Source organism: Carassius carassius, chromosome 33, assembly GCF_963082965.1.
Source record: "Carassius carassius chromosome 33, fCarCar2.1, whole genome shotgun sequence".
Classification (NCBI taxonomy): Eukaryota; Metazoa; Chordata; class Actinopteri; order Cypriniformes; family Cyprinidae; genus Carassius; species Carassius carassius.
In genome coordinates, this window is record NC_081787.1 from 5,994,794 (window position 1) to 6,019,307 (window position 24,514).

General features: G+C 39.0%; 3 protein-coding genes across 4 annotated transcripts; 2 read left to right on the top strand and 1 right to left on the bottom strand.

Annotated features, from left to right (window-relative positions):
• The first annotated feature begins 949 nt into the window (after positions 1 to 949).
• On the top strand, positions 950 to 10,476 carry LOC132113575 (atlastin-3-like). The gene is made up of 14 exons (XM_059521408.1): positions 950 to 1,070; positions 2,105 to 2,334; positions 2,536 to 2,670; positions 3,565 to 3,669; positions 3,757 to 3,807; positions 4,743 to 4,799; positions 5,583 to 5,675; positions 5,767 to 5,905; positions 8,196 to 8,323; positions 8,409 to 8,465; positions 8,571 to 8,642; positions 8,914 to 9,105; positions 9,213 to 9,452; positions 9,533 to 10,476. The coding sequence occupies exons 2-14, from the start codon at positions 2,131 to 2,133 to the stop codon at positions 9,599 to 9,601; spliced, it is 1,542 nt and encodes a 513-aa protein (XP_059377391.1). The 5' UTR covers positions 950 to 1,070; positions 2,105 to 2,130; the 3' UTR covers positions 9,602 to 10,476.
• Positions 10,477 to 11,406: 930 nt separating this feature from the next.
• LOC132113576 (cofilin-2-like) lies at positions 11,407 to 15,892 on the top strand. Its single transcript, XM_059521409.1, has 4 exons — positions 11,407 to 11,562; positions 14,172 to 14,470; positions 14,744 to 14,820; positions 14,909 to 15,892. Exons 1-4 carry the CDS (start codon positions 11,560 to 11,562, stop codon positions 15,025 to 15,027), a joined length of 498 nt encoding a protein of 165 aa, XP_059377392.1. The 5' UTR covers positions 11,407 to 11,559; the 3' UTR covers positions 15,028 to 15,892.
• A 1,650-nt stretch (positions 15,893 to 17,542) lies between these two features.
• Positions 17,543 to 21,594, bottom strand: LOC132113577 (serine protease 23-like). Of its 2 annotated transcripts, none has more exons than XM_059521410.1 (2): positions 21,460 to 21,594; positions 17,543 to 19,845 (listed from the first exon to the last, which is right to left on the bottom strand). In XM_059521410.1, the coding sequence occupies exon 2, from the start codon at positions 19,825 to 19,827 to the stop codon at positions 18,697 to 18,699; it is 1,131 nt and encodes a 376-aa protein (XP_059377393.1). In that variant the 5' UTR covers positions 19,828 to 19,845; positions 21,460 to 21,594; the 3' UTR covers positions 17,543 to 18,696. The 2 variants fall into 2 exon arrangements, with proteins under 2 accessions (XP_059377393.1, XP_059377394.1); XM_059521411.1 differs by lacking the exon at positions 21,460 to 21,594 and adding an exon at positions 21,348 to 21,374.
• Positions 21,595 to 24,514: the final 2,920 nt, after the last annotated feature.

Here is a 24,514-nt window from a genome sequence, read left to right on the forward strand (position 1 = left end):
ATGCAGTTAGATGCCTGTAGTTATGCAAAGATTTGGTTTCAAAAACAGTATCTATAAACTATTTCTTTTGATTTTAAATCTGCTTTGAACTTCAGATCAATCTCTAAGTAAAAGGCAGTACTAAAGTCTGATTGTGTGGTGGATGTATTCAAATGTGATCATCTTAATTCAAGTGATGAAGGATGGTGAAAGTCTGACAGTATTGAGCACTACTTTAAGGTTAAACCTGCATGGTGTAAAATGGTTGAAGATGATTAACAGTTGCAAATTAACATTCATTAGAAATGTATAAAAGTAATCAAAATGTACTCAAAAGTAATTAGTTACATTACTTTATTAAAGTAATTAAAAAAGTTACACTACTATTACATTTTAAATAGGGTAACTTGTAATCTGTAACCTATTACATTTCCAAAGTAACCTTCCCAACACTGTTAATGTCTTAATGGCTTCATTTATGAAAATGACAACCTGAACAGGATCACTAAAAGGATGTAGTATGGGTGGGTAAACCTTCTATTTATGTGATCTTTATAAATGTATTAGTATTGTACTCAACCTTACCTAACGGACCATTTGAGTTAATTTAACAATTGCCAAAAACATACATATGAAAGGAAGCAAATAGGGTTAGTATTGCTTGTACTATTTCCATGTTGAAATGAGCTAACGTTTTTAAGTACATTAGCCTACCAAGTAAAAACGTGTAAATATGCGCACAATGTAATCATATAGGTGGTATTTAATTTATATTAAAACTGAGGATTAAAATATTGTTTCACGCTTATAAATCAATAAGCTCAATAATATATTTACGTCCTCTGATTGGACCATAAAAACAAAACCCGCTTGTCATACCAGTCTGCTCTGGGTTCTCTTGGATGTTGTAGTTTTTGTGGTCTACTGACGAGTTCGAGTATATTTGAATTCGTTGCCCATAAAACTACATTTCCCAGTAACACGCGCGGTGGAACGCTTTTTGACGGACAAAGTTGTGTTTATTAAAACTGAAACGAGCATAATCTTAAACGGAGCCAGTGGACGCTTTGCAGTGAACAACGAAGGAAAAGGTACTGGAAATGATTGGTTGCTTTTAAAGTCGGTAACGTCTAAACCAACTCAAGACATTTTTAAGATGGCTTACTTTGGCTGTGTCGCCCGTGTCTCAAAATATGTTCTCGGTTTGATTAAAACTAATCAATGCTGGGACGAGGCGATAGTAACTAGCTAGTTTAATATCAGCAAGTTTCATTTTATATTGTAATCTATACATGCATCGGTTAAGATCTCACCAAACAAACAACTTCTGCTTCATATATGGAAAATATTACATAAAGGATCTGGAACTCGGCCAACAAGGAGAGCACTGATGTTTCATATTTACTCATTAATATTTACTATAATTGAGACCCGAACACAATCTGAATGCTTTTAATAGTAGACAAGTCAAGTTTATATGTTCTTTTATAATATTTGACAGAAGTTTCTTAGTGGCAACTGCCACGTTTCTAATTAACTTACTACGTGCAAAAGCATGCAGTAACGTTACTGCAAGTGTCTGTAATTATTACATATAAGAAACAGCCAGGGATTCCTTACATTTTTCAGCAGGTTTGTCTGTTCCACATGATTTTTGATTGGTTCCACCTGTTTATTTTATTCCTCAGAATGTGTTGTTTCACTTGTACATATTTTTGTACAAACCCTTCCACCATATGCAGATCTCTTCAGTTTTGTTTCTTTAAATGTTTCCACAGCAGTGTTGATTGTACTCATTTGCCCACGAGTGAAAACAGTCCAAATGACTGAAACAATGAGTCACATTCAATCCAGCGAATCTGAATAGAAAAGAGCATGCTTGAACCTTTTAACTGACTTGCCACATCGCAATTTCCCAACAAACCCTGTCCTGCTGGCCAACAGGGCCAGTACTGTCTCAATAATGCCTCCCAGAAATGTGATTTAACACAATGTCTTTGATATTTCCAAGCCGATACTGATAGCTAGATGTAAAGGTCAAAACTAACTGTCACATGCACTCGAATATGAATGCGTGTCCTTCTTTTAATGCAGCCAATAAGCTGAAACATTTTTATTTTCGCCCAGTGAGCGTGTGATAAAGGACAGAGCATGAGGGGCGATCCTGGACCGGTTCAGATCGTGACAGTCAACAAGGAGGATCACTCCTTTGACCTGGATACAGAAGCACTCAGTCGAATTCTGTTGGAGTCTGAGGTTCGAGATAAGGATGTGGTGGTCGTGTCTGTCGCCGGTGCTTTCAGAAAAGGGAAAAGTTTCCTTTTGGATTTCATGCTCCGCTACATGTATAGAAAGGTAAGAAGGGAAAAAAATACATTTAATATTCAGATCGTGTAATGCAGCACATAATTTTATATGAATGCAAAATTTACTCCGTTTTAAGATGATACTTTCTAATATATAACTGGCTTCCTGGTGGTACGCTTTTCTTGAGCAGGAAACCAGGCATATTTATACATGCTATACATTCACCTCTTGTTATTTTGTCCTCTTCAGCATGATCAGGACTGGCTTGGGCAGGAGAATGAGCCCCTGACGGGATTCTCCTGGAGAGGAGGCTCAGAGCCAGAGACCACTGGCATCCAGCTATGGAGTGATGTTTTCATTGTGCAGAAGACAGATGGAAGTGAGGTAACAAGCACCCATCAGCAGGCAGCTCACTCTTCGTATTCAAAACTGGTTAATGGTTTCACTTCCACTTTTTTATGGTTTTTGAACAATTGCATTCTTTTAATAATGAATGAAGACCTAAATGATTATTATTAGCCAGTTTCAGTTCCCAAGAAATGTATTATGACAGCTGCATTATGAACTTTACTGTCTGATATCTTATCTGGTGGTTCTTTTCCAGTAAGCAGTCTGCACTTGCACAAGCCCTGGTTTCAGATTCATAATATGTTTGTGGTGAAATTCTATCACTTCCTGTCAAGATTTTGTCATCTGTGATTCTGGCGTAATGTGTTTAAAGAAACCATCAAATCACTTTTTCAGATTCCTGAATCATTTCTGTCACTTCCGGTCACTTTCTCTCTAGTCTGGCATAGCCAGATCTTCAGACTGACAGCAGACGGTCTGGGAACCTTGGCCACTTTAAATGGCAAGGACCGCCCAAGAGGACATATGAATGACCGATAAAGCAACCAATCATGATTGGTGTGCCGCGTCATGTTTATTTTTAAAGATTCTGTGCCGTGAACTTTTTTACATACTTTTAAAAATCCAGCTTTTAGTTGATCCTGATAAGTGCTCATTATCACAGTTGTAAATACGACGGGATTCTTCTAACATGAGGGAGTTTGGCGTTAGTGTTAAAGAACGCGACACACACATCTCAGAGGAAATCCTGTATAATGCAAAAATACGATGACGCCTTCGAAGCTCCTGAAGTGTTTCCAGTTTTGTGTGCCATATGCATCAGTCATTCAGTCAACAGTCCGTGGGCATGACGTCTGAGCTCGAGACTACTTTCTCTCTTGAGACTGGAGAACCATTGTACTAAAAAGTGTGTTATGTGTTTCTCTGTAGGTTGCGGTGCTTTTAATGGACACGCAAGGAGCGTTTGATTCTCAGTCCACTGTGAAAGATTGCGCCACTATCTTTGCCCTCAGCACCATGACCAGTTCTATCCAGGTTTCTATAATGCATCTCAACAATTTTGCCAGAAATTTGTTGAAAGGACACTGGAAATGTATCATAATTCCTATATATTTTTTGTAGATTTATAACCTGTCACAGAATATTCAGGAAGATGATCTACAGCAACTTCAGGTTAGTCAGATCACAGCTAGCCAAGAATACAGCAGTCTCAAGCTGAACTGACTTATCTTGAGATTGTCCTGCAGTTTTGATCTGGAAAAATTATCACAGGTAAATTATTGGGTTAAACGTAATTTGATTTGAAAAAAATTATAAAATGCAGTTATCTTGCTTAAAATATTCTGATGTAAATGTACCCTAATGTTCACACGTTTGGGTCAGTAATATTGTGAAATATTATTACAGTCACAGTATTTTAATATACTTAAAAAATGTAATTTGAAATTTGATTTCTGTGATGCAAAGCTGAATTTTCAGCATCATTACTGAAGTCTTCAGTATCACATGATCCTTCAGAAATCATTCTAAAATACTGATTTGGTACTTTCCATTTTTATTATTATAATCAAAATGGTTATGCTGCTTAATATTTTTGTGGAAACATTGATATATTATTTTCAGGATTCTTTAATGAATAGAAGGTTCAAAAGAGTGGCATTAATTTGGAATGGAAATCTTTATATACCGTGTATCATTATAAATACATTTATTGTCAGTCACTGATCACTTAAATGCATTCTTGCTGAACAACAGTATTCATTTCTTTCAAATATATATATTAAAAAAAATCTTACTGCCCCATTTTTTTATTTGCATATTTTCATACTTGACTAGTCAGTGAGTTGTCTAACTAGTTAGGCAGGCCTGTATAATTAGAATCTGATCAGATTAATTTTTGTAGTGACTTGTACATATAGAAAATGTCATTTTCTTCAAAAAGAAAAGCTCAAAGCTTTACGAAAGCATTGTGTACAGCAAGGTATTTTTATTGATGCAGCTCTGTTTTTAGACTGTACAGTATCCCACAATTATGCATTTTTTTTAATAATGTGGTTTTATTCATTTTAGACCTTTTAATGACTTCTGTCTTTTGTTTGTGTGTGTAGCTGTTTACGGAGTATGGCCGACTGGCAATGGATGAAATCTTTCTAAAGCCTTTTCAGGTATGAACACACCTTGCTGATACTGATATTGTAGTCTCCTCTGTTCGTTTAAATGTTAGTACCTGTAGTGGCACGTGCCCACTGTGCTTAAATTTGTATTTCAAATTTGTGGTGTTTACTTGCCATTCATTTAACTTCACGAGCACGATAACCTGAGGACCTAAAAAACAAATATGGTGACACCATGTCACCATCAGATTCTTCAAATTCTTCTAATTTTGTTAGCCCAAAATGAATTTTACTAGCCGAATAAAAAAGATGTCAACTGAACTTCACTGCGGACAAATCAGCATGATCAAAAACTTCTGTTATTGTATTTTTCACACAACTCACGGTTCGGATCATGTGCTTCAGTGATTTAAGTCAAGTCACCTTTATTTATATAGCACTTTATACAATACTGATCGTGTCAAAGCAGCTTTACAGTGTCAAAACAGTACATTAACAAAGAGTCACTTTTCCAGCTAAAATCAGTTCATTAATTATTCAGTCATGTCATCATCCGGTTCAGCTCTCCTCCAATAGTGTAGGACAGGTGCATTTAGTCAAGTGTCCCCAACCAAGCAAGCCAAAGGCGACAGCGGCTGTCAGACTAGCGATTTTGCAAGAAAAGCCATTGTATATAAATCTGTACCAATAAGAACAGACAACATTGTCTGAGAGCTCAGGAACGATTTTTACATATAACCCGAAACCGTTAGATATCAGAGTGCATGTGTGTTGAAGAAAATGTTTATGCCTTCATATTTCCTTTATGTGGGTTCAACCCTTTCTCTCCTGCAGTCACTTATGTTCCTGGTCAGAGACTGGAGTTTCCCCTACGAGTACAAATACGGGTTTAAGGGAGGAAGTGATTTCTTGGACAAACGTCTGCGAGTATGTGACTAAGAATGATTCTCATGTTTGGTATGTTCAGTCGTTTGTGCTTTTGTCTGTAGTGATATCTCTTTTGTATGGCGGTGCTCAGGTGAAGCAGACTCAGCATGAGGAGCTTCAGACAGTGAGAGAGCACATTCACTCCTGTTTCACCTCCATTTCCTGTTTTCTCTTACCGCACCCTGGCCTGAAGGTGGCAACAAGCCCTGCTTTCTCGGGACAGCTGTGTGGTATTAGACTTCATTCATCTTTTTATACACCTATTACTTAGGGATGGGCACAAATACCAGACCATTTAATAGTGCCAGAAAAGATTCATCTTTTTTTTTTATTTCACTTCAAAAAGCATTTTGATCAAAGGGCCCATCCCTAATTCTGCTGGTACACATTCATTCAAAAATTACATGCACGACTGGAAATTTGGGGTTGGTAAGATGTTTTTAATGTATTGGAAGAAGCCTTTTACTGTATGCTCACCAAGGCTGTATTTATTTGATGAAAATATAGTAAAAAATTGTAATATCATAAAATATTTCAATTTAAAAGAACTGCTTTCTATCTTATATATTCTGAGATGTAATTTATTCCTGTGATTTCCTTATGAAATTATTCTAATATGCTCATTTGGTGCTCAAGAAACATTTCTTATCACAGTTGAAAACAGTTGTGCTGCTTAATATTTTTATGGAAACCATTATACAGTCGTGGCCAAACGTTTTGAGAATTACATAAATATTAGTTTTCAAAAAGTTTGCTGCTAAACTGCTTTTAGATCTTTGTTTCAGTTGTTTCTGTGATGTACTGAAATATTATTACAAGCGCTTCATACGTTTCAAAGGCTTTTATCAACAATTACATGAAATTTATGCAAAGAGTCAGTATTTGCAGTGTTGGCCCTTCTTTTTCAGGACCTCTGCAATTCGACTGGGCATGCTCTCAATCAACTTCTGGGCCAAATCCTGACTGATAGCAACCCATTCTTTCATAATCACTTCTTGGAGTTTGTCAGAATTAGTGTGTTTTTGTTTGTCCACCCGCCTCTTGAGGATTGACCACAAGTTCTCAATGGGATTAAGATCTGGGGAGATCCAGGCCATGGACCCAAAATTTCAACATTCTGGTCCCCGAGCCACTTAGTTATCACTTTTGCCTTATGGCACGGTGCTCCATCATGCTGGAAAATGCATTGTTCTTCACCAAACTGTTGTTGGATTGTTGGAAGAAGTTGCTGTTGGAGGGTGTTTTGGTACCATTCTTTATTCATGGCTGTGTTTTTGGGCAGAATTGTGAGTGAGCCCACTCCCTTGGATGAGAAGCAACCTCACACATGAATGATGTCAGGATGCTTTACTGTTGGCATGACACAGGACTGATGGTAGCGCTCACCTTTTCTTCCCCGGACAAGCCTTTTTCCAGATGCCCCAAACAATCAGAAAGGGGCTTCATCGAAGAATATGACTTTGCCCCAGTCCTCAGCAGTCCATTCACTATACTTTCTGCAGAAGATCAATCTGTCCCTGATGTTTTTTTTGGAGAGAAGTGGCTTCTTTGCTGCCCTTCTTGACACCAGGCCATCTTCCAAAAGTCTTGGCCTCACTGTGCGTGCAGATGCGCTCACACCTGCCTGCTGCCATTCCTGAGCAAGCTCTGCACTGTTGGCACTCCGATCCCGCAGCTGAATCCTCTTTAGGAGACGATCCTGGCGCTTGCTGGACTTTCTTGGATGCCCTGAAGCCTTCTTTACAAGAATTGAACCTCTTTCCTTGAAGTTCTTGATGATCCTATAAATTGTTGATTTAGGTGCAATCTCAGTAGCCACAATATTCTTGCCTGTGAAGCCATTTTTATGCAACGCAATGATGGCTGCACGCGTTTCTTTGCAGGTCACCATGGTTAACAATGGAAGAACAATGATTTCAAGCATAACCCTCCTTTTAACATGTCAAGTCTGCCATTCTAACCCAATCAGCCTGACATAATGATCTCCAGCCTTGTGCTCGTCAACACTCTCACCTGAGTTAACAAGACGATTACTGAAATGATCTCAGCAGGTCCTTTAATGACAGCAATGAAATGCAGTGGAAAGGTTTTTTTGGGATTAAGTTAATTTTCATGGCAAAGAAGGACTATGCAATTCATCTGATCACTCTTCATAACATTCTGGAGTATACTGTATGCAAATTGCTATTATAAAAACTCAAGCAGCAACTTTTCCAATTTCCAATATTTATGTAATTCTCAAAACTTTTGGCCACAACTGTACATCCAAAAGAACAGACTTTATTTGAAATGGAAATCTTTTGTAATATTTGAAATGTAGTTTGTCACTGTTGATCAATTTAATGCATCCATGCTGAATAAAAATGACCCCAAATCATAGTACAGTAGTGTATATTTGTCAATTCTCCGCTTACTCTTTGCATCCCTCATTGTGGGTTTCATTTTCATTTTGCAGCCATTCTTGTTATTTGTTGTGTTAACATGTTCTAACTCTCTAACAATCACTCGTGCCTCTCTCAGATGTGGCTCCAGAGTTCAAGGAGCAGTTGCGTGAACTCATTCCCAATCTGTTGAAGACTGACGAGCTGGCTGTAAAAGAGATCAATGGGAATAAGGTGACCTGCAGGGGCCTGCTGGAGTACTTCAAGGTGAGCTCACGCATGGCTTATGATCATCTTGATTTCTGTTTTGTTGAGCAGCATTTTAAAAACCTTTTTTTCACCAATCTTTCAGGCATATATTAAGATATATCAGGGAGAAGACCTTCCACACCCCAAATCCATGCTAGAGGTAACAATGCAGATTTACTGATATATTACTGATTAATACTGAGGTATTAATTTGTGACCTGTCACTAGATGTCATGTTGTTGAATTAATGTTTTGACTCATTCAGGCTACAGCAGAGGCCAATAACCTTGCGGCTGTGGCATCAGCTAAAGACCATTACTACAAAAATATGGAGAAGGTCAGTATGTTACCTTACATGGAATGTGTTACACACTCATTTGTACAATAAGAAGTACAGGTAAAAAATCTAGTTGCTGAATGAAACTTAGGCATTAGTAATAATTTGTTATAAAAAAAAAAAAGAGAGAGACACAACATTGTCACTAATACACATTCTGTGCAAGCTTTTTACATTTGCATTGGCATGTGGTTGCCAAACCTAAAATCCATATAAACTTTTATATTATTTGCTTTTTATTTCTTTTTCACACATTCCCCCTCACTGCTAGGTGTGTGGTGGAGATCTTCCTTATGTGGCTCCTGACTCGCTGGAGGAGAAGCACCGGTTTATCCTGCAGGAGGCCCTTCATCTCTTCTCCAGCACGAAGAAGATGGGCGGCCGGGACTTCTGTAACCGTTACCAGGAACAGTTGGAAGCAGAGCTAAAAGAGATGTGGGAGTCCTTTAGCAAACACAACGAGGTAACAGTAATGTGAATCGATAGAATCGATAAAACGAACGTGTGAAAAAATGTAAAAACTCCGCGGGTTTTTAATTTTTTTTTTTTGTACTCTTGCTGTCTTTTCAGTCCAAGAATCTTTTTAGTGCTTTCCGGACACCTGCAGTGTTGTTTGTCGTGGTCTGCTTCCTGTATGTGCTGTCAGGAATTTTGTTCTTCATTGGCCTAGAAACTATTTCCTTTGCATGTGACTGTGTAGTTGGTCTGGCCATGATTGCTATGCTGACCTGGGCCTTTATCCGGTACTCTGGCCAGTACAGAGAAGTAGGCACCGCCATAGACCAGGCTGCTGGAGTAATACTAGAGCAGGTAGAAACATTATTTCAATAAATATATGAATATATATTGTTTTAAATAAAGATAAAAAAAGTTTTTTTTTTTTTTTTCAGGCCACAGATGTGTTAAACAAGACAAGAAGCCAGAGTCGGGTGGCTGCACAACAGAAGAAGACCCGATAGCTTCTCAGTCTTAACGAAAATGCCAGAACAAGATGAAAACTGCACGGACGCAACCTATAATACGTTACCAAATAATGCACATCTTCATACATAGCACTTCTAATTCAGGTTGACTGATTTTGTAAGAATATCTTAAAGCTATTTTTTTTTTTATAAACACAAATATGAAAATAAGACCAAATATCACAAGCCAAGCAGCTGGTATTTCAGAGACAGGTATGTATTTAACACAAGGGCTAAACTCTCCATAGAGCTGCATTGATAAGTTTACAGTTGTTAACTCTAGTACAGCCAAAGACACATCCTCCATAGCAGGTCAGGGTCGTGTAGCTCTTAGATTGCACTTTTATTGCACTCTGTAGACATGTTATCTGTTTGTTCTCTTTAGCCAGGAATACCTTTGCACATGAACTGCCCTTACTTCATTAAGGCTTGAGATGTTTAGTATTAAAAGTGTAACTGTGTTGTATTACGTGACCTTTGCAAGAGCTTTATTCTATGATCTTTGTACCAATATGTGGCCTTCTATGCATTCCATCTTTCTATCTTGTATACATCCATGTATGATTTACATGGGAATTTCTATCAGTAAGCTGTTTCACTTGTATTGGGTTTTGTAATCGGGGTTTCAAACATATATTTTTCCAGCTCAATGTTCTTAAGTGCTGGACTGGTTCTGTTCATTTCTTAACTGCTGGCATGTTGTTGAAAACCATCCTGAAACTCGTTACGTTGGACTGAAAGTTTGAGTATTTATAGAAAAGCTAATACCAATAATTCAAGTGTTTTGAGGAAAGCTCAGTCATTGTGTACTATTCTGTAATCAGGTTCATATTTGCATATTATATTAGTAAATTCCTGATTTGATTCTGTTATTTGAGTGGTTTGAGCACTGTTGCATCTTATGACTTTCCATTGTATTTTTTTAAGGCATTCCTCATATTTCATGTATGATGTGGTGGTGAAATAGTACATACATACACTTTATATATCTCTAAAAAATAAAGCTATAAGCATGCCCTACACAGTAGGGCCTTGTTTGTATGCAATTGAAGAGAAGAGTGAACGTTTGTACACTAGGTGTCAGCATTGATTTAAACAGAAAACATTTCAGTGAGCACCGTGGCCTCGTTTTGAACCTCACTTCATTTGCAAGAGTCTACAAATAAACAAAAGCGAGCAAATAGAATTTTTAATTCACATAACGTTTATTTTACTGCATATATGGAAAAATATATTTTGTCCTATTTGGTGAGCGGAACGTGTTGTTTTTTTCTGCTGTACACCGCTCCCTCTAGCGAGTGCTGTGGGAATGTTTCCTATAGAAATGAAATGTCCTTGTTTCCTTATATGGCGATCGGAGTCTCGAGCCGCCTGACGTGTGCGGCTTTGGCTGAAGCGCGCTCACGACTGTCACCATTTGCTTCCTTATTTGGAAGCGAGTTAAGCGAACCTTAAAAAGGGGCAGAGACAAACACAAAGGGTTAGGCTCAGACAGCAGCGGGCTTGGCGAGCCGCTAACGAATATTGCTTTTGGTGTCATATGTGTTTCGGTGCAAAATTTAGCAGTATAACTGCACCTTCCATCATGTCACGTTACCGTCTATGGGGCAGAAAACTCCATTACAAAAATTTCCCAAACAGATCTAAATGATGAATATGTAAAATACTAATTAATAAGAATAATCATATATATATACGATCATACGTTTGTGCCCGTGGGCTACCAACAACAACAGTGAATAATTGACTATGCCCAACTCCGTTCGTACAGAACCCAGAACTCCAGATCCCACAACACCTCAATAAGCGCGTGACATGGACGCTCGTTCCCGTCAGCTGCGCGGCCACGCGCAAAAGGGCGCGCCCGAGTGTTGTATCAAGTGTGCGAGACCGAAGCACTGCATCACAGCTCATTCAATTCCTGTCCAGACGCCGACTAGCAAAGACAAACAACCATGGTATGTCTACATTTAAATAACATTATTACAATTTACAGCTAGTTTTAACGTGTTTGATGAGTTTAATGACTAGGTTGTGATGTTTATTGGATTTAATAATCTGTGAATCAAATCTGCCAATTAACTCTTCCGCCGAATAGCTGCAGGGTATGTAAAGTGCCGTGGATTTTAAGGAAACCGCAAACCGGTTTTCGTTGGTTCTCGTCTGTACGGACATTATTACGTTTAATTAATCGTACATCGTACGATTAATCTCGCGGTTCTCGCTGGATTGATTGTATGTGGCCTTCAGCTATGCGATGCGATTGACAAAATGAGACCCAAAAAAACAACTGGCGCCATTTCCCCGCTCAGTCTCCTTTATTTCCGTGAGTCCAGGCCCAGGAAAGGCCTCACTGCTTTTCATCACACACTACCTACAGGCCCCGTCGCCCCATATACGATCACATCGCACGAGAAAATTAGGAATGGCTGTGAATAAACCAATGACCGCGTGTGTGTGTTTAACTGCGTTTTTTGCCGGATGAAGCGTTTGCACGACTAGGTCCTTTGTCTGATCACGGCCATCCGTCTGAAAACACCATCACTCGCATTTGCTGCACCACAGGGATTGCGGGCGTGTGTAAAAACGTCGATTATTAATTTTAAGGCCGAATCCTCGCGCGTTTATAGAACGCTCCACGTATTTCGAACGCAGTAATTTTGCGGATATTTGGAACACGCGCACGAACACCGCATTCGTGGCCCCACCCTAATTCTTGATGCACAGATGGTGTTGGTTTATTTCTTTGACCAAAATAAGAAAACTGGGAACGTGTGTTAGGTAGATTACAACTCTATTTCAGCCACGATATTACGAAAGTATTTGAACTGAGTGGAAAGAAGCAGAGTTATAAATCCGTTACTTGTGCATTTGCGTATCAGCAGGCAGCGTGCGCACGACTAACGTTACACTCTTCCTGGTTGGACGTAACGTCGATGAAGCGTCGCGTAACATGATTGTCGAGGGGAATGGGGGTTCACGCCGCGTGTAGGTTGAAGGAAATGCCGGTTCCGTTGCGACCAGAAAGGCCAATATGCAACGTCAGTATCTCTTTTTGAGGCATGTGACCGAGCGACTTATACAATAGCTTTTCTCTTTAACACGCAAACCATTCATTGGAGGACACCAGACGTCACATTTCCTGTATCACAGTGCTCACTCATTGCTCACTGTGGGTTTCACTTCTCAGTGAACGTGGATGATTTACCAGCAGAATTAGTGCCCTTGTACTTAAACTTTGGACTTTATTTCGCACTTTGATCTTTTTACACTAGATGACAAATGAGGGTGTGGATGCCTTTTGTTCTTGCAGAAGATCTAGAATCTGCGTTTACCTTTTAAATCCTGTGATTTTTTAAACTGAATTGGTTTTTAAAGAAACATGCATGCATACATTGCCTTTTAAAAAGTATTTTTAGCCCAAAACGAGGATCCCATTGATCATAAAGACTGGAAAGCTCATGGTAGTTCATTGGTCAAAAGGTGTGGGAAACCTCTTTTGGTCCTTTTAGTGCCACTGTTTTGTGAGTGTGTTGCCTTATGAGGCACTTTAACCCGTTCCTTTCATTCACACCTGAAGCAAAACCGGTTCCACCCTTTAGACTTGCGTTACCTGTAAGTGGGCCATTTCAGCATATACCACCGCTGGGCTCCGTGTGTCCATGTTTTAACATGTTCTCATATGCTATTCAGAAGCTGGATCGGCACTAGAGAACTGAAGTTACAGGTTTTTAGCCTTTTTTTAAAGGGGTTGCTCACGTTAGGATCTTAGAAACTGAGATATTGAATGTCTGATTATGGCAATGCAGCATGAGTCACTGATCCATGTTTCTAATGGAAATCAGAGGACCTGAGAAAGGTTTATGGGACTGGTGTGACTGAGGCCATTTTTTTTTTTTTTTTTTTTTTTTTTTTACACAAAGGAATCATTGTTTTGTTCATCTAAAGCTGTGCACCAGCTTTGTATGACATGACTCTTATACTATTGATTGAGTAATTTTATACATATGAGGCTCCTTCATCAGACGATGAGAACTAATCACATCAGCTCGTATGAGGAAGTGGCCAGCCTTCCCTCTGTTCGAATGTTCAAGCATATCAGACACCATATCTGAGGTGTCACGTGACAGGGAAAGAATGGTGCCTTGTTAAAATCAGTCCTTTCTCTTTTTTTTTTACTTACAATTTGTATTTTTTAAATTAAAAAACTAAATCCATGCAAGGTTTTTTGTTCTCTTCCAGAATGATGTTTAAGTTCTTTCATTGATTCCCATTTTACTGCCTTTGAGGTGCTGTCCTGTTTCTCCTATGTTAGGGTTTTTTGTTTATTACTTCCTACTATCTCACATAGAGAAGATTGGATTCAGCCGAGCAAGGTACAGATATAACCCCGTCCAGTTTTGTCAAAAGGGCAGCCGGTTTAGCTAGAACAGACAGCGTTATTTGTTTAAAAATCATTCAATCCACTTATTCTGACTTTGCACCCACACATCCTTGCTCATCTCAATCACTTGTCTCTGTATAAATGTGCACTCCATCTGACTTTATATCCTGTGTGTGTTTGCAGGCCTCCGGAGTTACAGTGGATGATAATGTGTTGACGATCTTCAATGACATGAAGGTCCGCAAGGCTAATGTCAACGAGGAAGAGAAAAGCAAGAGGAAGAAGGCTGTTCTCTTCTGCCTGAGCGATGACAAGAAGCATATCATCATGGAGGAGGGCAGTGAGATCCTGCAGGGAGATGAAGGAGATCCCTACCTTAAGTTTGTCAAGAAGCTTCCTCCTAATGACTGTCGCTACGCTCTCTATGATGCCACATATGAGACCAAGGAGACCAAGAAAGAGGACCTGGTTTTCATTTTCTGGTAAGTCTTAGGAGCGTCTGCATGTGTGTCTCATTTAAGTTCCCAATTCCTGTTCCTGGGGATGTGCCTTTCTGCAGACTTGAGTTCCAACCCTGTTCTGATACAGCTGTCTATATCTGGTTATGTTATGTTAGCTGGTTCAGGTGCGTATGAACGGGGTTGAAGATTAACTTTGCTGGAAGATACATCTCCAGGAACAGTATTGAGGCCACTGATATAGACTTGTCAAATGCTTGCATGAAACACGATCTGATCTCCTGTTGTATTGCACAGGGCCCCGGAAAATGCCCCACTCAAAAGCAAGATGATTTATGCCAGCTCCAAGGATGCCATCAAGAAGAAGTTCACAGGTAATGCTTGCATATATATGTATGTGTTAACTTGAAATTAATGTAGCATTTATAAATCTGAAATTGTAAAATTTGTCTTGTTTCGCAGGTATCAAGCATGAGTGGCAAGTGAACGGTTTAGAAGATATCAAGGACCGAAAGACCCTTGCCGAGAAGCTTGGGGGAGCGTCAGTGGTCACTCTCGAGGGCAAGCCTCTGAACGATTGAGGCTGACGCATTTCAGGGGTTAGCTGTTCATTCCGACATGGGGTGGGGGGGGGACAGGAGGGCCAGCACGACTGTGGGCCACGGGGTGGATTAATCCGGGTGGGGAGGGTTGGGCGAAAGCGACAGTTTCCAAACTCCACACATGAAGAAAGCTGTAGGCTGTCATTCCAATTCACACATACAATGATCAAGAACAAAAACATAAGGAAAAAAAAAGATCTTAAAAGACAAAAACCAAGGATGATGATTATAAAAACAAAGTAATATAACTGTAAATGTGTACTGGCAGGTTTTCGTTCTTTCTGGGTTCCATTAGATTGTTGAAAGGAAAGACTGAGACAGCAGCCGTTACAATTCAGCTATACAACATACTACTAGTTCTTAAGATTCAAGTTTTGTTTTTTTGGGCCAAAAGTCTAGTTTTTTTTTCTTTTCTTTTTTTCTAAGTATGTGTGTTGGGTGTAGAGGATGAAGACTAGGTGTAGTACAAAATCACACAACGTTATCGGACCATTCTGGGAACACAATTTACTCTCCCCCCCCCCTTCCCTCTTTTGTTTTATTTTGAGCTCACAATTCATTTTAATGATTTAATGATTCCATCTGATTTAAATATTTCCAAATGTTATTCAAAACTATGGCACTGGTGTCAAGAAATTGTACACATTCCTTGTACCTGTCAAATCTGGGACCTCTAGTGGGTGAGCGGTCTGTTGTTGAATTGGATTGAGTGGATTGATGGACACGTATTAAGTTTAGATGGAGCGATATATTTGGTTAGCCTGTGTACAGAGCTTTGATGGATATTGGTCAGTGGATGTTTTGTATCGTCTCCTTATCTCTAATAAAAAAAGCACTAAACAACTCTGCTGTGTTACAACTGGTTTGTTTCTTCACGTTTGGCAAATCCTCTGTGTGAGGGCTGTCTTATTTTTTGTTTTGCTCCAAGGTGAATCTAATTTGCTCTTAATCTTAGAATACACACTGATCTTTTATATTGGTTTATAGGTATTTGCTTATATTTGTGTGTGGATATTCTGCATTTCTTGCTGTTTTATCAGTGTTCAGCATGGTTTGTGCACTGAAATATGTGATGGTTTGCAAAATTCATAAAGTTTCACATGGATCCAAACAAAGACTCTGATTGCTTTGTCATCCTCCCTATGGATTTGATGGGTGGCTGAGTTGGGATGCAACTGTGGAAATATAATATTATCAAACTGCCCTTTGATAATGGAGTTCAGTAGATTACAAGCTTATAATAAAAATAGCTGTTATATAATTATGATTCAAAGATAATGGCGTTAGTCTGCTGGATATCAACTACACTTGAGTCCAGCATCTTGCTCCTTCTGGCACTTAAAAGAACCAGTGGCCTATACAAGATAAAACCGAAATGGGCAGATGCATGTCTATTTACTGATGAATTACCAAAAAAAAAAAGGTAGACTGTCCTCGTATTCGCTTTAGAATAGTATGTAGAGGGTTAATGTAGACGTATTCGACCTGGAAATGAACCTGTTGCTATTCAGAAGCTGCCCTGAAATAAAATAACTGAAACACTTTCTCATACATTAGTATCAAACAAAACATTTCAGTAAAACAAATGGGATATCTGTGAACAGTTTTGATTGTCCAATGAATAAATCAAGTGTGTGGTACGCTAGACCATTTGTTCTTTTAAAAACAAGACAGTTTGGCCTATTTTAAAGCACTGATCTCCTGCAATGCTGCTGAATGACGTGATCACGTCAGTATAACCGCTGACTGAACCGTAAGCACTCAGCCATGTTGTGAACGACTCAATAAAAGATGTACCCACATGAACCAATGGAGGGCAGTAGAGATTCATTTCAAAACCCCGCTGAAAAAATGAACCTTCCACCTTCCTGTGCTGCTTAACTACAATCTCTGAACCTTTCCTAGCGTGTTCCAGTGTTTTTGGGATTGAATTAACAAACCCCAAGCTATCAGTAGCTACTGCAGCATTGAACCCGCACACTTTAATGACAAATAAAAGTGTTACTGTACGTGTAATGACTGGAAGGATCTGTTAATGTATTTTTTTGTTTACTTACCACCAGAGGGTACAATATATATATATATATATATATATATATATATATATATATGCTACATACAACACAAACTTATGTAGTGTTACGACTAGATTATTTAGAAAAAAAAAGTCCTCAATGAGGAATAACCTCTAAAATTGCAATAAAAAGGACAACCAAAACAAGGCATATTTAAGTTTATTAAAAATAGAAGCTTTTAAAAAATAGAATACTAATCAATTACCCCACAACCTTTCTCTTAATTTGTGTCCAGTCTTTATATGACTCCAACATAGAAGAATAGGGGAAATAATTTCCCTGTAATGTTACCAATATGAGGTTGTCTCCTGTCTTGGAAATGAGTATGCAACTGTAGAAGAGTGACCTATATTCATAGTGCCAGATGAATGCATCAATTTAAGATTTTGAACCCATTCTTTAAATAGACTTTAAATTTCAAATTCAACACCCATACTACAACTCACAGTCGATTTTATGTTATTGCGGTAATCATAAATCATAAAAATAATATACTTAGCAGACCAAAAGGATGTGCAGGTATGGAAAAGATGGAAGCTCAGCCCTTTTGCATCTACTTTTAGTTACCAAATACAAAAAGGGATACTCCACCCCAAAATGAAATTTTTGTCATTATTCATTTACCCCCATGTCGTTCCAAAGCCATAAAAGCTATGTTCGTCTTCAGAACACAATTTAAGATATTTTGAATGAAAACCAGGAGGCTTGAGACTATCCCATAGACTTCCAAGTAAGTTACACTGTCAAAGTCCAGAATAGTATGAAAGATGTCCTCAGAATAGTTTCTTCCATCATTGGTTGAACCGATGAAGTGGAGAGAAACAGAGGAAAGGAATTGTTGAATAAAGACTTTTTTGTTTTCTTTGTGTACAAAAAGTATTCTAGTCACTTCATAATGTTACGGTTCAACCGATGATGGAAGATACTATTCTGAGGACGTCTTTCATACTTTTCTGGACTTTGACAGTGTAACTTATTTGGAAGTCTATGGGACAGTCTCAAGCCTCCCGGTTTTCATTCAAAATATCTTTAATTGTGTTCTGAAGATAAACAGAGCTTTTGCGCATTAGGAAGACATGGGGGTAAAATGATTAATTACAAAATTTTCATTTTGGGAAGGAGTATCCCTTTAATCTAGCATTAACCAAAACCCAAGTGTTGATATGTAAGAAAGCCTGTCTCCATCCCAAATCTAATTTCTAAATGTGCAAAGAACAGTGTGAAGCATTTATAATGTGTAATCTGAACAAAGCAAGGCTGTGGAGAGAATCGTAGAACTGAGATCAGATGCCTACTTAACACTGGCAAAGACTGAACAAGATAAATCTATTGGGTTGTAGGACTCACCGAGTCTAAATCTATGCGTTACATTGCCAGTATAGTGAGCAAAATCTAAAAGTAGTGGTTAAACAAAGTTCCAGTTCAGTGATCAAAGCCTTTGGATATAGATCTACCATCCATGGACCTTCTTTCCTCTCAGATTCAGTAGCCACGCTCGTAAAAGGACTATAAAGTGCAGTTTCCAAAATCAGGCACGTCATATCTTGTCCACTGATTTCATATTGTAATATTTTCAGTCCTGACTGCAGTCCACCTTATTTCCATGAACCCAGTAACAGATCTGAGCAAATTTCAGCGGAGTGAAGCGAACAGCCACGTTGAAGTCACGATTCTCACCGTTGATTTCTAGCCACTGGTGGCCTGAGAAGATTCCAATGACCTTGCGCTCCCACCGCTTTAATGTATCGTCCCACACGCGTCCGTAAACACCAGAGCCACTCGCTCCAGGGCGGGCATCACAGTGCTGATAGATCAAATCATTGGACTCATCCTCCACTGGACAAAAGCGGTACACCAGTTCTCCAGGCCGGTCACTGTCAAATCCAGAGAAGTGGATGCGTTTACCAGCCAAATAGCCTGATGAGGGTGCCACAGCCAGCCGCATGAAGGGACGCCGGTGAGACCAGAGCAACTCTAGAAGTGCATAGTCAAAATCCATGCTGACCTCTTGAGGACCTTGAATCCAGCCTTTAGGAACACGCGTGCGTTTAACTCTCACCCAGCGCACCTTGGGTTTCTTCACGGGAGCCTGACCTGGCCTTGTACCGTTAACAGATGGAGGGATTAGAAAGCCCACCCTGAGCTTTCTTGCTCCCTTGACATAATCATTTCCATCATGCACGCAGTGAGCTGCGGTCAGGACGTGCTGCTGGGACACCAGAACTCCAGTGCAGCCGGTGGAGATGCGGACGGCTGTGGAGAACGGGTAGTCCTGAAGGAAATGGTCACCGCGGATGTTAAATCGCCCATCTGAACCGTAGACCTGCCGTTTTAGCCGCTTACGCCAGGTAGTGGTTGCTTTGGGCTGCCTGAAAGGAAGTTCAGTGTTGTTTTCTTCCAGGTCCACCGTGGTTAAAGTTCGCGAACCATCTGCATAAAGAGTTTCGAAAGCTATGTGCTCTTTATCAGTGTCTTCTCTTTTGCGGTAGCAGCTCTCGTTGCAGTGGGTAGTGAAGTCCAGCTGAGCTTTGGAACTAAAGCGGGAGCGGGACAGAGGCAGGGTGGCGTGAGGTATCAGCGAGGGGAGGTGGATGTAGGACTGATGATGAGGTTCTCTCACTGAAACTGAGCTGGGCAGGAGGAGTAGGAAAAGCAGGCCAATACAGCAAGGATGGACCAGACCCAATCTCCGGTTTGGCACCATTGCTAAGAAGTATTCAACCTAAAAGCAAATACAAAAATACATGCAACCATGAAATAAAACTCAGGATGTCCTCCATTTTGCATATTTAAGGCTAAGGAAATGTAACGCTGAGAGTTAGGTTCTTTATTGGCATTTATGGTTCCATTAAGAACCTTTAACAAAAGGTTTGTTATATAGTGGAAAAAGTTATTCAAATTACACAAATTTTGCACACTAAAGGCTGGAATACACTGCATGACACAATTTTCAAACACTAGGCATAATACATTTTCCATCTTTGCCAATTGTTACAGAGAAAAATTGAGCATCACACCCTTCAAGTCTTTCTGAACACAAGAACAATGTCTTGTTCCTAGACATGACAAATCGTTTGCAGCAATAGTATTAGTGACAAACAGTTTGCCAAGAGTAGTATTAGAAAAACATGACTTTAAGACGACTTTTAATCTCTGGAGTATGCATTTAGTGAAAACTTCACCCCATGAAGCTAAAAGAGAATAACAGTTGTGTATTACAGGGAAGCGATGCAACTAATGCTGGTAGGTCACGTGACAGTAACATGATGGATGTAGTATGTCCGAATTTCATTCATACTACCCATATTCATACTATATAGAATGTACTGTTTTAAATAGTTGTGAAGAAAGTTAACTAAACGTTAAACCAAATTTTGTACCTACTAGACAACATGTGATTTTGAATGCAGGCATTGTGTTCTAAAATTCACTCAAAATATCAAACATGTTCGAATATCTTCTGAATGCATGGAATCGTAGGCTGAAGCTAAAATTCAAAGTGAAACCTGTCAACACAAGTTTGCAGACTGGCTTTTGACATTCGTGTTGGTCACAACATTCTTGAGCAACAATAGATAAATGCAGTGCATTTTGGTCAGAAGGAAATATCCCATAAATTCTGAAGAAGCCTAAAGATTGAAAGAGTTCATTCAAAGATTTTACATTTAGCTGGCTACGATCTGTTTAATAGTACCAGTGATTTTGGACATCACATGGACTTACACTACATGGACCCACTAGCCTGTAAAAATAAAGTTGCACGACGCACATAAGTGTATAGCCATATGCGTAATATAAGACTTGAGTAGTCCCAATATTAAGGGACGTTATCATCTGCTCCATTCATCATGGACAGCCATGTGTGACACCTGGTGAACAACCTGTTTCTCACAACATCCCTTTGTCCTGAAACCCCCAATCTCGTCTCTTTTGTTGTCCTTTACATCATGAATGAATGTTCAACTAACCCTATCCACGCCTTGCGTTGTTGTTAAAATCAAGGAAAACAACCTCTGTTTACCTAGTACCCTTACTTTCCCATTGTGGCTGTACAAACCAACAACTGCAATGTACTAGCGCAAAAGACAGCTAGGAGATAGTATTCCAAATCTACACAAACCAAGCATTTTATATTGGCAAAACGGCTTTAAAGAAATTGTATGTTTTTGTAACTTGTAATGTTTGGAGGCATCGCAATTAAAACGAGAGTTTAATCATACGTACAACCAAGAGCAGCAGTGTTTGACCCGTGCGCCACAGCTTTACGCACACTCTCTGTGACGAGGAAATGCCACAAAACAGTTTAAAAGAAATCCGTTAATGGAGGATACTTAACTTTAAGCTGTATTTAGAATCACCAAAGCTTGTTTAAATCCAAATTACAGATTCTTCTCCTGAAAGTTCACCGGGTTTCCCAGTCTCCATCTCCACTGTAAAGGTTTGCGCTGGATTGCGTGACAGGTCCGCCAAATATTCACAATCTTTTTAACCGCCTAGGCTTTCTTCAAACACCGATTCTTTTCAACGGCCCTTTATTTCATCACATCAGATAGCATACTTGTCTCTCGTTGAATGATGAAAGCGCGAAACTGAGGTCGTCAATGCCCAATAACTGAGGCGCCTCGCCGCGTGGTCCTAGTGCCGCCGGCGCAGGGATAAAGGCAAAGATGGTGCGTCCGAGAGATACTTCTTTACTACTGTACTTCCTTCTGCTCTTAATCGTTACTATTTAAATGTAATCACAAACCTGTGAGCTAAAAGACTATATTCTGGGAATGCCTTGGCACACATTAACATTTTCTTGCAGGTGTTATAACATAGGCTAGAGTCTTGAGCATACATTCCTTCTCACTTCAGTTAAATTAGACTTCATGGACTAAGCCACTCAAAGCAAGTGCAAGCACATGCCATGTGTTTAGGTAACTGTGCAGCATGTATTGCTTATTATGACTCCTTAAAGCTATCTATAGAAGTAACTTATCTTAACTGTTATGGGTTAAATGGGTTAAAATTACCAATTGTTAGAGGTTTGGTATAATAGGAGAACACATTCCAAGAAAATTTGGGCGAATTGCAGTCGTGATGGTTTCCATAGTGCACAGTGCAAGCATACTTGCATAGTGCAAGCTTGAATATAACCTTCTGACCTTGATCTTCCTCAAGCACTCACACCACTTGCCCTAATCTGCACAAAACACTTCAGAAAGCTCTATGTCAAAAGATTTCCATTTCTAAGATGCACTGCACAAAACAATGGGCCTAAAATACACAGATTTAAAAAGTCTCCAGCAATATGTGTGTGGGTGTGCATGTGTAGCAAAGAGGGAAAAAGAGATTAAATTGCATTTGTTGCTCAAGTGTATAAAAAGCATATCAATCATATCGCTTTTACTCAACTAAACAAGCCATACAATCATGTTCCAAAATATGCTAGCCTGCAGCCTTGGAGTAAAAAAATTAATAAAATAAAAAGGTAATTTTGAGATTAGAAAAAAAAATAGTGACATTGTGTGATATACAGTCACAATTGCGAAATTCAAAGTCAAATTTCAAGTAATAAAGGCACAGAGATATAAAGCCACAATTGGGAGATATAAAGTTGCAATCACTTTTTTTATTTATTATTATGTTAAGGCTTCCATACTACAGTTAATCTTAGTGTATTACTCGATCTGCTTCATTTCCAATACGAAAGATTTTTTCCACAACACCCCAGGGCTCTTCACTCAACCAGTGGTTTTTCACCACGATAAGGAATCTTTGAAGTCTTGTAGGGGTCATGGAAGTCTGTAAATGTCTAATACCATAGCAAAACACTTTTCAGTGATGTTATCATGTACTACATTGAGTGTCACGGTGGGTGAGCGAGATTCAGTTGACGTGTGCTGGCACTGACACGCTGTTCACATTGTGTGTTTCCTGCCAACTTCCATATATATATATATATACATATATATATACATATACATATATATGTGGAAGTGGATGATCTAGCTGACAAGCCACTGATATTTGCTATGCTCTTTCATGGTTAGTGATAAGGGATAAGTGATAAGGACATTGGAAATGCAGTCTAAATCTCATTCACTCAACAGGAATCTACTACCTTGGACAATCCCCAGATCGCTTTACAGTGGGACTCTTGTTCTTGACCTGTCGTGGCTTCATACCTCATGGAGGGAGGTGGGGCCTTTGTTCATTCCTCTAATGCTGATCTTTTATCACCTCCAAGTCCTGTGCCTCTGTGGCCTTGTCTGTAATCACTACAGGCTGTCTATTTTCAGAACAACTGATTTTTGTCTTCTCTTCTTTGGAGTATTTTTTTTTTTTGAACAAACAGAAAAGCCTTTTATACAGCAACACTGGATAATTTGCAGTTAGAGAGTCTTTGAAGCTCATAGTTAATGGAAAACGTGAAATTCTTCCACTAAAGGATGCAAAACAAGTCAATGAAGAGGACATTGGGTTTCCTCAACAGACATATACTCAGCTGATATGGTATGATGCTTCAGTACAAAGCCACTGAAGTGCATATTTTATAGCAGTATATTGTGGCATTTTTGAGTTGGTGCTGATGTGGGCTAAAATACCTCAAATTTCTATTAAAACAATTATTACAAAAATTAAAGTGAAGCTGAAAAAAAAATTCTAGCTAAATACATTAGATATAAGTAGTGTTAGGAACCAAGAACCTGTTACATAAAAAGCTAATAAAAACATCTGTAAAAGTAACAGAATGCTTTGCCTAATGGATCAGTTCCAGCAGATGCTAAACAGCATCAAAATAGTCTAAAAGTGTCTCCTGTATTAATATTCAGCGTGTTAAATGCAACACGATAAGAGAAGTCTGATTTTCAAGTGAATGACTCTTATTCTTTTCAGTAAATCAGAACAGCGTGTCACCACTGAAGGTGATTTCTGAGCTAATGATGCTTATGAATGGTTCTTTTTAGCCAAAAATATACAAGGAATTCAGATTCCAGAGTGAAAAACATTCTTTATTAAATAAAAACACAGTGTGATCAGCGAAGTCTGATTTGAGAGCTAAAGACTCTTTTCTGTGGTGAATCACAAACACTCATGAATCAGTTGGAGCAGATTCTCAATGTGAATCATAATGTCCGATTCTATGAACCAAGCACTGATATTATTGTATTTATGGCCAATGAGACCCAATTAATGTAATTATTAACACAAAGTTCACATTTTTGTAATTTCCTTTTACGGAAATGTATTGCTGAAACAATTTTAGAACTCTTAAGGAATCACAGTTGGAACCAGAATAATTCAGTTCTTTATGATTCCCATCTCAATTATGAGTGAATAACAGATAGGGGAGAGACGATTGCAGACTTTTTGTCTTGAACTGTAAGCTGAGAAGCCACAGCAGC

Bases quoted from the DNA above. Each gene is read 5' to 3' on its own strand.
- LOC132113576 (XM_059521409.1), top strand. The intron at 14,471-14,743 runs GTAAGTCTTAGG...TGTATTGCACAG, and splicing joins GACCTGGTTTTCATTTTCTG to GGCCCCGGAAAATGCCCCAC. The intron at 14,821-14,908 runs GTAATGCTTGCA...CTTGTTTCGCAG, and splicing joins CATCAAGAAGAAGTTCACAG to GTATCAAGCATGAGTGGCAA.
- LOC132113577 (XM_059521410.1), bottom strand. From the start codon at position 19,827: ATGGTGCCAAACCGGAGATTGGGTCTGGTCCATCCTTGCTGTATTGGC.
- LOC132113575 (XM_059521408.1), top strand. From the start codon at position 2,131: ATGAGGGGCGATCCTGGACCGGTTCAGATCGTGACAGTCAACAAGGAG. The intron at 3,670-3,756 runs GTTTCTATAATG...TATTTTTTGTAG, and splicing joins CCATGACCAGTTCTATCCAG to ATTTATAACCTGTCACAGAA. The intron at 9,453-9,532 runs GTAGAAACATTA...TTTTTTTTTCAG, and splicing joins CTGGAGTAATACTAGAGCAG to GCCACAGATGTGTTAAACAA.